At 41.5% G+C, this 12510-nt stretch overlaps 1 protein-coding gene across 6 annotated transcripts in view; it reads right to left on the bottom strand.

The window, feature by feature from the left end:
• LOC118106618 (RNA-binding protein Musashi homolog 2) overlaps positions 1 to 12255 on the bottom strand; it is a 167590-nt gene extending 155335 nt beyond the window's left edge. For all 6 annotated transcript variants that reach the window (XR_004695225.2, XM_035155313.2, XM_035155312.2 and 3 more), the window contains exons 1-5: positions 12083 to 12255; positions 11269 to 11309; positions 11019 to 11100; positions 10597 to 10681; positions 992 to 1033 (exon numbers count right to left, since the gene is read on the bottom strand). Coding sequence is in view for 5 of the 6 variants with exons in the window: in XM_035155313.2 (XP_035011204.1) it covers positions 992 to 1033; positions 10597 to 10681; positions 11019 to 11100; positions 11269 to 11309; positions 12083 to 12144 (312 nt within the window). In the remaining variant the exon portion in view is untranslated. The remainder of the gene's footprint in view (positions 1 to 991; positions 1034 to 10596; positions 10682 to 11018; positions 11101 to 11268; positions 11310 to 12082) is intronic.
• Positions 12256 to 12510: the final 255 nt, after the last annotated feature.

Below are 12510 nucleotides of genomic sequence, written 5' to 3'. Positions count from 1 at the left end.
ATTCTATAGATTGAGGACATCACAGCTGTCTCTGAATTTAATAATCCTGCAGTTTTGGATGATTAAAATACGAACAGACAATACAACAAGTTCCCTCACATTCTGAGAGTTTTTTTTTTTGCATCCACCTTTGAGGTGGATGCAAAAAAAGGCTCTGTTCTTTCTATCGTACTCACTCTCACACATTGTATTATCCACAGCAGCAGCAGAGTATCAGTGTATTTTCTTTATTAGTGACATCACTGCTGTCCCATAAAATCTCTCTTCACCTCCACCCCACTAACAAACACCTCGATGTCAGTGTCAGAAAGTTTCGCTTCCTCTTCTCATCGCTTGATGCAGTGACTCTATCAGGACTCCGGCTTTTTTGCGCACGTACACTTTTAGTATGAATCCCACTCACTGTTTTATAAATGAGAGCCCTGGTCTATTGTTGTGTATGTCCTTGTGTCAATTTCATGTTTATCAAATGATGAATGCAAATGCTTCCCTGCTTCACCACCCAAAATGGCTCAAAAAGGAGAGACATTTCGAAGCTTTGTAATGTGTAACACCATATATGCCCACTGTTGTACAAGTGTTCAAAAGCCTTCCACACAGTCACTAACAAATCTGCCAGCTTTGACTTGAACGAGTTCATTTTAAGCAGACAAAAAACAACCTAGTGCAACCCTGCAACAGGGAACGTCCCTTGCTGGTCATCTTCACTTCAATGGTTATATCCCACCTTAAAGAGAGCATGTTCTCTTTACTCTACCTCAACCACCAAAGAGACAGCAGCTGTCTCTGTCTAATAGGAATATCTCAGATATCAATCACAGTCCACATGCACCTAATGTCTTATCTTCACCATACCCTGTGTTTGTAGTGTAGCAAAAAACATCAGTCTGTTTTGTCTTGGATTAGCATTTCCATTGTTTCATATGTATAAAGGTGACATTACAAGTTGCATAACCCTAACCCGTAGCATGAAGGAGAGACGTCTTCTTACCTTGAGTTGAGTGCGTCTAGGAAAGGCAACTTTAGGGTCAATCTGCAGGAGAGAAAGAACATCAAACAAGTTAAGTCACAAAACAAAGACACAACGAATGACTCACATCCTAAAAAACATAACATGAAAACTCCAGGAGTAAATCAATAGTGCTGAGGAGATGATATATATGCTCCTATGAGTGCTACCTTTTCAGTCCACCATTCCTGCACTAATTTAAGTGCACAATTACACCCGGGGGATTTAGAGGAAGTGACGCGTACATGTACTGTACATGATGCAAAAGCAAACACACAGTAAGAATTTATGCGATGTTTGAAAACCACACAACCACTAGGGGCAAAAGACATGCTCTGGGTAGCTGCTCTCCCAGAAATACAAGAAAGGAATAGCATATAGTGTTATTGTAAACAGACACATGCTGAGGCCTGAAAGACCTCATTAGCTCACATTGGTGAATATATCGATGATTTATTGGATATAATCAGATGTGTGTCAGGTTTGTCTGTGCCTCATCTAACAGCATGCATTTGTTACCTATATACTGGAGAATTCTTCTTCTTTATTATCAGGATGTCCCAGTTAGTTTGTGAAAAGCCTTTGCTCACTCGATCACTCGCTCACATATTATCACGACTACTATCAAGTAGTACTGTTATCAGCAGCATCATCTGAAAATTTGGTCCGTCGTTGATGACTGTCATTAAAATCTGACCAACATAATGGTGAAGGAGGTTTCTGATTTATCAAATATCATCGACCTGCAGAGCCGGAGAGCCCCTCCACCGCACTGTTTTAGACCTAAGCATATCTAATGGGGTTCCACACCCACTAAGAGAGGGACACTGAACATCTAGAATTCATATTAACATCCTCTAGGCTGAAAATGTATTTCAGCACTCTATGATAGACAAATAAATACACTGGTGGCATAATAGTGAACAGCTTTAAGCAGCACTGTTTATCTCCACTCAGATTTCAATGGCTGTGTGCTCAAAGAAAAGTCAAAGAAAAGCTCTTTAAGTTTGTTTTCTTTAAAAAACACACAAAATCAGTATAAAGTAAATATAAAACTAGTATATTTAGTAATAATAATTTTATTGTATTCATATGTCGAACCGGTGGCGCATGCGTACGTCTCTGAAACGTTGGGGGCTCTCCAGCTGTGAAGGAGTATGTTTCTTGTTTTATTGACCATCAAGATGGAAATGTTAAGCAATTTCCATCACTCACTGTCTACCATGGTAATGATCAATAATATGCTTTTTTATAGTAACAAACAAGTCAAGTGAATATGGGGCCAAATGGGGCCTGACTTAAGTGATGATTGTGTGTGTGTGTGTGTGTGTGTGTGTGTGTGTGTGTGTGTGTGTGTGTGTGTGTGTGTGTGTGTGTGTGTGTGTGTGTGTGTGTGTGTGTGTGTGTGTGTGTGTGTGTGTGTGTGTTGCTGCTGCATCAAGAACAAGGACTGAGTGATGACGAATAACAAGTTGCTGCAATCAAGGCATGAGGATATGAGGGCATGGATGACTTTCTCCAGGTTGGAAGTACTGAGAAATAATGTGAGTTTGGAAATGCTGTGTATCTGCTAGGGATGCAACAATACAGTTAGCCCATGGTTCAATGCATACCTCATTTTTTTGGTCAAGGTTTACGGTGTGGTTCGGTTCTGGAGGCATTTTAGGCGAATTGTACAGGAACAGTAAAGGGTTAAGGAGTAAATAAAAAGCAATTTTTCTATTACAAAACTATTTCTTTATTTTACTTATAAGCAAAACAAACGTTTCCATTTATACACATTGCTTGTGAATTGTACAGTGGTGTATTAAGTACTTGAAAGCCATACTTGAGTAAAAGTACAGATATCTTACCTGAAAGTGACTCTGGTAAAAGTAAAAGTCACCCATAAGAAAATGCAAATTGCAAATTTGCATTTTCACTTCATTTACACGCATTTTCACTTCATTTACACTGCAAATTCCACTTTGTTAGTGCTTCTACACGTTAATGTGGGTATCTGGCATGTCTACCAACCCAAAAACTCTGGGAAAAAAACACTCGCGCGTTTTGTTATGGTTCCTCTAAGTCAGAAACGTCATGCTTGAGTGACTCGATTGAGCTTCCTGGGTTTTGTGTCGTAACAAGGTACTGGAAGTCTCCCTACATGGTCTTGGCCCACCCCCGTCCCCCGTCCCCCACACTCATTACGCCGGGTTTACACCGGACGCAGCGAGGCTGCGAGGCAGCGCAGCGCCGTTCCCAAGCACGCAGCCGGGCTGTTCACACGGGACGAGCATTTCTCCACTGGTCAGCCCGCGATTCACTCACATGTGGCATTTGTCTGGATCGTTGGGACTGGGAGGCTGCAGCAGCTGCTCGGGAGCGACCGCTCGCTCTCCCATGCGTGAGCTGGAATTTGTGTCAGCGCTACACAGCCAGCAGTGTGGAAGACTTCCGCAGTGTTCAGCACTACTGTACCAATGGGACAAACACACAGAGCCCCCCCACCTGTTATGCCGGGTTAACACCGGACGCGGAAGCGCCGCTGCGAGGCAGCGCAGCGCCGTTCCCAAGCGCGCAGCCGCCTGGCTGTTCACAAGGGGCGTGCATTGCTCCGCGCTGGTCAGCCCCATAGACTGTATATATAAGGTCAGCCCGCGATTCTGCTTTCTCCGCTTGTTGTTGTACCTGTTGAATGTCGGGGTTCGGGGGTAAATGATGGTCTTCATAGCCCCCCCACCCTCTCTTTCTCTCTCTGTCTGTCTGCTTGTGTGCTTGTAGTGGATGGGCAGAGGGGGACATTTAATTATGTGATTGGGAAAATTAAAACTCCAGGACAACAGAAGGGGAATACAAAGTATGGGATGCATATTTGATAATTTATATCATATAAAATATGTAATTTATATCGTTTAAAATCATGGGGGGAGAGGGGGGAGGGGGGAGCTGGCTCATTAGCATTTAAAGGAACAGGCACTCAAAACAGGTCACTCTGTGGAGGGCTGTTTTAGACAGGGTAAAAAGGGTGCTGTTTTAAATGATCCTTGTGGTATTTTGACCAAAGTATGTTACAGACATTTCATTAAGACCCCAAGGAACCATATCAACTTGTGGTAAAATGGGCATACAATGTCCCCTTTAAGTACAATAACGAAGTATTTGTACTTCGTTACTTCCCACCTCTGGAATTGTATGATGTAAAATAAAAAAATAACTCTTCCAAAAGAAAAAGTTCTTCTTAGCCCTGGCAGCTCCCAGCTGCTGGTAGCCCATATACAAACTGGGGAAAACATGAATTCAAAAATTTTAATACAAACTGTATACATAAATCCCCTACTTTAAATAACGATACCTGTAAACATAAATTTACCATTTCAAATAAGTACACCTGTACTTCAGTACAGTAGCTTACATTCAGAATGTAATGTACAATATCACTTAGGTCAGCTATCTATTCCTGTATTTTGAGGTTCTTCTGTAAAAAGATAAGCCTGTCAAAATTCTCTGCAGCAAGGCGAGAGCAGTTCGCACTTATACTGTGTCCTGCAGTGGAGAAAATTCTCCCGGGAGGTTCCCTGGACACAGAGGTGTCGTTGTGCAACTTTTCATTCATTTGTTTTCCATCACATGAATGGAACAGCATCCACATGAATGCAGTCTGCTAACTTGTATGTGGTGACTTCCTCCTCAATGATCTGGGGAAGGTGCCTGGTCTGTTGTTCCACTGTTCTAAAAGCTCCCCAAATAGCTCTGACATTGCTGTCTTCTTCTTGGGAGGGGGAGAGGATCGATTTTTTCCTCTGGCGATCGCACAGGATTCTCTGCTTGACCCTATGTAACAAAGAGAATGACCCTTTAATATAATTACCCCACACACACACATGCAGGCACAGCTCAGAACCACAACCATCTCCAGTGTATAATAACATATCCCTAATGTTAAATTATTTTGATCTGTGAAAAGGATACAGATATAAGGTACTGATATATCATATAAAAGCCATCTAAATAAATACAAAACAATAATAATCACACAAGGTTAACAAAAAACATTATAATCAAATAATACCTGCTGTTCATGCTCCAGAATTTATGTGAGGAGATTCCTTTAGAGCCTGTCACAAGCCTCGTCATCAAGGTAAGGCAGGGATTTAAACTTGGGGTCCAGGGCTATGGCCTTTTCGAGGTAAACATGAAGATCAGGCTCAGTGTACCTCCTTTCCAAGTCAATTGTAATTGCTGCTTTGGCTTCTTGTCTCCTGGTGCAATGGATTTGAGAATCATCTCTTCCAGAGGGAGGATCATCGGTATGGTGGGGGGGTTGTTGAGTAGCTGAATCAGTTCTTCTGCCAGTTTCTGTCATTCAACATGCTATGTCCTTGACAGATGTCTTCTTCAGACATTTGTCCACTAAGGCAGAGTAGATGGCGGGCTGCTGTTCTGTGTATATTTCCAACATGTCATGTATTGTATTCCACCGAGTTGTGACATCATGGTTTAACATAAATGGTGGGCTGGGATGCTTTTGTGAAAAAAAGTCTCCTGTGTCCCCAGGAGGCAGGACACCGCTAGATTGACACTGCTCTCTTAGCTGTGAGGTTTACAACATGTGCAAAGCTACTTATCTGTGGCCCCTGTCCATCAGCTTCATGGATCGCATTTACAATATTTGCTGCGTTATCTGTGGCTACTGAGAGTGACATGTTTGGCCTCTCCAACTTCCACGTATTCACTGCCTTTGTCAACTCCTCTGCCAAATACATGCTTGTATGACTTTCATACAGGGGACGGGTTTGGAGTACTTCGCTCTTTATTTCCCAATCCCACATATAGTGAACAGTCACAGTGAGGTAACTCTCTGTTGCCCGCAAGGTCCAACTAACTGTAGTGAGAGCAAGGCTCTGTGCTTTAGCCAATGAGTTTTCGATACCTTTGCGTGTTGTTTCATAGAGGTCTGGAATTACCTTGGTGCAGAAAAATGTGCTACTGGGTACTTTGTTAAGCGGATCGAGTGTTTTCACAAGGTGATGAAAGCCCACATCTCCAACCACCAAAAATGGTGGCAAATCTTTGGCAATGAACACCCCCACTGCCCTTGATAATTTTTTGTGTCTCTCTGAACCAGTGTGGTATGTATGATGGTAGGCATAGGCGAGTGACTGTAGCTTTTTGGATGACGGTGTTACCTGCTCGGCTATCCTGCTTCCAGACAGTGATATCACTGGGTGATGCCGCCGCAGATGTGCAGTCATGTTAGAAGTTTCCATTCAAATATATTTGTCAAGGAAAGCTTGCAGACAGTCATTTTTTTGTTCACTGTTTTCTCTTCCTCGCCATTATACTCAAGGCCGAAACCGAAATGTCCCCACTGTCATGGTCTCTCCACCAGTCTTTCTGTGTCCCCACCCCCCTTTTGTGTGTTTGTGTGCGTGTGTGTGTGTATGTGTGTGTGTGTGTGTGATTGGACGTGGCTTCCTGCTCCTGAGCTCTGGCAGCTGGCACACCTGACGCTCATCACCTAATCACCTCCTGCAGTACTTCCACCCCAGCTTTCCTCTCAGTCTTCCCCAGATCATTCCATCCACTACAGTGGTAGCTACGTCTCTATGTTACCTTGCCTGTGCTCGTACCTAACTTCTTGTTTCCTTGTGTTCAGAACCATCCCAGCCTGCCAGCTCCTGATCAACACCACCTGCTAACCTGTCTGCCGCCAGACATCTTCACTATTCCCCTCTCCCGCCTGCTGAAGCCACTGGATCCCTCAATGCCACTCCACCACTGTTCTGCCTGCCTGTGAATCCCACCATTACTCTCCATTTCAATTAACTGTTAAACTGCATCCTCGAGTCTGTCCTGCATCTGGGTCCAAATCTCCATTAAACGTAACACCCACACCACAGATTTGAAACAAAGGTGCTTCCTCATATTGCTGCCTCTGTTCACCGCTCGCCATGTTTAAGAAATGTGTGAAATCTGACACCAGTATTGTCAGCTTCCCCCAACTTAAGCGCATAGTGATTGGATATTTGCTTGGGGGAGGCGTTTCCTCATCCCAGTGCATGGACTCACAGGCCCACACAAACAGACCAAATTCGGAGAGAAATATAATGAATAGAAGCTAGTTATACGCAAAACCAAAAATACACCAATTCACAAGCATGTGTTGGACCGTGGATGCTGTACTGAACAGTTCAATATTGTATTGAGAATTGTATTGTGAAATTTTGGTACCACGATTATTGTCAGAGGAAATATTACGGTTTTCACAATTATCGTTACTATATTAGCTTGCTAGTTAACATTAGCCACGTTAGCATTAGCTACGTTAGCTACTTTGTTAATTTAACACAATAACTGATAGTATCACTGATACTATTTAGTATATATTTAGTGTTTGGGCAGATTTTAAAGGTTAAACTTATGTGGGAGAACAGCAAATGCATATTGTTTTATAATTAGATTAATTCCTGTTATATTATACAATTATATTGTTTATAATAATTATCAGTGTGATTTCTTGCCAGATTTGCTCAAACTGTGTAATGAACTGGTACGGAAGTGGAAACTACCACTGCAGATCACGGAGGAGTGTGAAGCTCTGCGCTGCTGTTTGACCTGCAGTCTGCACAGCTGCATCAGTTAACATGGGTGGGTAAGTAATCATTTGAAAAACAAAATTCTATATATATTAATTACTTTAAATTTGAATTTTGAACTTTACCATGTTCCATGGAGTGTGTTATTGAGAATATCACCTTTGTCTTTACAATGTCTTTGCTTTTTTCAGGCCAGATTATCAATGCTGTAATACTCCTCCTACCGTCAGTCTTCAAAGGGGACGCACAACAGCTGTTTATTATTGATAAGGTTAAGTATTCTGTCTCACGTTCTGTAACTATTTTGAGTTTGTTTGTTGTTCGTATTATTCAAACATAACATTTATTCTACTTTAAGGTTTCAAATTCCTGTTTTATTCCTGTACTGTTGGGAAAGGTTTATTGTGCTTCCTTAAAAACATCTTGCTTATTACCAAATAAATAAGACAGGGGAAATTTAGATGCATCTTGATGGTGGCAGCATGGACATCTCACCTGACCTGGCTGCTGCCTTTTTATTCTATCACATCTTCCATGTTTGGTATCCCAAAAACTTAAGAAAGACATTGCCCTTTCTGGATGCCTTGTGGTGCCCTGGATGGTTACTTAGATGTTCAACCAAACATGTTGAACTTGATGTTGCTTTTACATATGTTGTAATGAAAAGTTTAAAATTTAAGGTTCCACAAAGAACCGATTGTTTATAGGTTGCCTGAAGAACCAGTTCAATTGGATGCTTTAGAAAACCAAAATCATAGTTTGATTAAAATAGTTTTTTCCAGATTCATATAAGGTCAAAAGTTGAACAAATTCCCTGAAGCAGTCTCGAGATATCATATTCAAGAGGTTAAAACCCTGACCTTTGACCACCGAAATCTAATCAGTTAATCAATGAATCCAAGTGAATTGAAACGGATGAAATGAAATTGCCTAGAGGCAGTCCTAATAATGCACCCTCTCTCAGGTGACCCAGCTTGTAGCCCAGATGAAAACCCTGGTTTCCACAGTTACTTGACCTTCAACATTTATCTGGCTTCATAAGAAAAATCTATGTATTTTGTCCTTAACAGGACAGTATATGTAATGTATATGTATATCTAACAGCTGAAGTCCACACATTTATACTACAGTTACACTACAGATACATTACAGTTCAATATCAGTGTTATCGATTGTCAGTGATGTGTACGTTATGTAAGAAGAAGTGACAAATAAACATATTTTAAAAATCGAATATATTATTGTTTGGTCCAAATCACTGCGAACATAATTATTTTATCTAAATAATTATTATAGTATGTCTAGTATGTCTATAGTATGGTTATTTTTTATCCATGTGTGCAAACTTGATGTAGTAATACAAAAAAATGTTTTTGTTCATAAAGTAAGAAAGGAACAAAGAAAGTAATGATTTCTGGTAATCAAAAACAAGATATTTAATGAAAACATAGAATATTAAATGATGAAATAAATTTATTTCAAAAGATATAGCAAAGAAACACTCAGCAATGCATGAAATAACATAGGAAATGAGTACGGGTCATTTTTCACCCATGTTGTGCAGTAGAAGGGGTTTGCATAGCTTGTGTATCAAAGGGTTAAATTGTTCAAATCTTTCTTAACAGCACAGCTGCACAAGATGAATTCATCCCCTCCTGACTCCTCTTCTGCCCCTCTCTCTTTACCTCTCTCTCACAAGATCGCGCCAACTTACACACACACTAACACAGTGACATCGGACAAACCAGTAAACTGTTACTCGATAAAAACCATTGCATGTGGAGCATGGCATACATCACGATCAGAAGTGATCACAAGAGAAGAATTCAGCTGTCTCTGTTTCCCATTTTTCAGTGTCAGTTTGTCTTGTCATTTTTTCTGTCAATATTATAGCATTTTTTCAGTGTTTATTGAACATTTTATTTTTAAATTTCCCTTGGGATCAATAAAGTATCTATCTATCTGCTTTTGTGTTTTGGGTGACCTCTGCCTTCCTGACTGTTCACCTACTCATAGGGCATATTTAAGACTGGTTATTGAATCTGTCCTCGTGCGGCATCTGCATTTGGGTCCTCGTCCATTCCAAGACGTAACACCCCACCTGCACCTCCACCCTACACATGACACAAACACATTATAGCCCAGCTAGAGCCTGTGCCTGTGTACCTCAGTACCTGAGTAAATCAGCTGTCACAGACTTTCTCAACAATTTCCCATGTTGACCTACTTTGTTCAACCAGCGCTGCTCACACACAAATTTCCTCAAACTTCAGCTTGCTACTGAACAGGGAAAGTGGGTGGGGGGTGTCACTGAATGTGACCAAGATGAAAACACTGGCTTCAACAGTTACTTGACCTTCAACATTTATCTGGCTTCATTAAAAAAATCTATGTATTTTGTCCTTAACAGGACAGTATATGTAATAAAAAATCAATGGTATTAAAAAGCAGTTGAAGTCCACACATTACATCACAAAAACAGCTCTCACTGGGTTAAAAATTAGAAGAACTTTTTTTATCTGCATTCATCAGTACATTCCATATTTAGCTTCCTTTCGAACTGTACATAAGACCCATATTGCATCTGTTAATCCTTCTGTCCTGGAAGAGGGTTGCTCATCCACCCCCACCCATATACTCCTTTCCATCTACTGAAATCCTGGGTATGCTGATCAGATATCTGCTGATTTCACTAAAGAGAAGCCTGAGGAAAACCGCTTAAATTGCAAAAACACAAACTAAATCAACCAGAGCTTCTAACTTGGCTTTGATTTAGTTTGTGTTTCAGGAAAACAAACATCTGGATATGTAAGTGTACGCGTGTGTGTGTGTGTGTGTGTGTGTGTGTGTGTGTGTGTGTGAGAGAGAGAGAGTCCCTTTTTTCACTGTAAGGACTCCCAGTCACCAAGTTCTGTTCCCACCAGGTGTTTATGACTATGATACACATGAATTATAGAAATAAAAGACGTCAATGTCTATCATGCAATCAGAATAAAAAGGGGAACCTACCCGTTTAGAGTCTAACTCGTGCTGCGTCTGTGCTAACACTTTATCTACGCTGGCAGCATCTGCAAAAGTGATGAAGCCAAAACCCCTGTTGAGAAACCACACACAAGAATATGACATTTCTAACGAGATTGTCAATCAGTTTTCAATTGACACAACACTATGATGCCATGTTGTTAATCTTTATTAATCTAATATTTTGTCTATTTTACTTGTCTATGCCCCCATATATTAAACAACTTCTTTAATTTATGGTAGTCATGTTATTCTAAGATTTAATGAATACTGTCAGTAGAGGGAATATTCTCCATAGCTCCATAGCCAATGTCAAACTGCATTACCCTATCATAACCACTCTAGTTAAAATATCAGTAAAAAATACAAAATGTGCATTTTTCCCATTAACAGAGGAAATGTTTGTTTACCTTGACCGTTTTGTCGTTGGATCTCTCATCACCATGCTTTCTCTGATTTCCCCGAATTTAATAAAATAATCTGTAAGGCTGTCTGTGGGGGGAAAACAGAATAAAAGAAGGTTACAGTTTTAGTTTGTTTTATTTCCTCGCTCAATAAAAGATGAAAATGTGTTGTCAGCAGTGAATGTCACAGTTATACATAGGAGGGGTCAATTGGAGGACGAGAGAGAGAGAGAGAGAGAGAGAGAGATGTCATTACCTGGTGAAGTTTGCCAGCTGAGGCCACCGATAAACATTTTCCTGCCAAAGGAAAAAACATCATTTCACTATGTCCATTTTGACGTTTCTTGCAGTGTTTAACCGGCTGCAGAGAATTAAAGAGCTCGGGACAAGGGACAAAGACCAAGGCAATGTGATGAAGAGTCCGCCCGTTTAGAAAGCCGAGCAAGCAGCAGCCCCATAACGTCCCCGGGCCCCGGCTGTGGACCAGGAGTCAGGCGAAGCTCCGTTCAAAACATATGGCAGTTAAATCCCGCTGACTTCTTGACAGAGGAACATACCGGGTAGAACAAGGGTTAAGGTTGTCAACTCCTGACACGAACACAGTCTTCAATTCGGCAAACATGTGTAAATCACTGATCGACGAATAAGAGCTGGGTTCAACTTTTCACGTAGGTTGGACTGTAACACAATCCTCACCTGCTCCATCAAACCACAGCTTAGTCAGTGCGAGGAGCAGAGCGAAGCACATGCAAAATGTCGTGTTTCATTTCAATAAAGTGCGACTATTACTTTACTAGGAAACCTTTACTTTAAAAAAAAGCATTAAACACTCGTTTTAAACACTTGTACGTCCAATAATAAATATGTCAGTATTGTTATTCCCATACGAGTAATAAGGGCATAAATCGGACTGATCCAGGAGAACACTCCGCTATAAGGGGGCAGGTCCGTTTGGAAACATAAGCAGGGCTGCAGCTGACCGGACTGGAGGCAGTAACTGTCAGTTACAGTTTGCAATTGTTCGGTTTAAAAACAACAACCACGTTCGTATTGAAGGGCTGTAACCTTACCCCGGGTCGTGCAGCGGATCGGTCGGACTTCCTAATGTGGTTTGGCTCCCGTCTCCCTCCATATCTGACCCAGCTCCAGGCAGTGACTGGCGGATGCAAACAGGCAGTTGGACGGCAGGCGGAACTGAGCGGCAGAGCCAGTGAGCCGCGAACACAGCACTCCGTCACACGTGGGATCAGTCCGGTCTGTGGTCCCTCCTCCACCGTCACCGGCCAACCACACTGACGTCAGCTTTCCACAACCCGCCCACATTACCTCCAAATAGAGATGTGCATTCCTGACGGGTTTAATGAGATGACATGTAGCATCAAGGATGGGCTTCTTTCTTCACAAAATATAATAATCCATTCAGCTGAGCGCCTTAAATGCAACTCACAACTGTACTCAAGTTAAAACAAGTAAATCCATAGACATACATGCCTATGGG

This window comes from Hippoglossus stenolepis, chromosome 4, assembly GCF_022539355.2.
Source record: "Hippoglossus stenolepis isolate QCI-W04-F060 chromosome 4, HSTE1.2, whole genome shotgun sequence".
Classification (NCBI taxonomy): domain Eukaryota; kingdom Metazoa; phylum Chordata; class Actinopteri; order Pleuronectiformes; family Pleuronectidae; genus Hippoglossus; species Hippoglossus stenolepis.
Note: the sequence above shows the minus strand (reverse complement) of the source record. Positions and strands in the feature narration are given on the sequence as shown.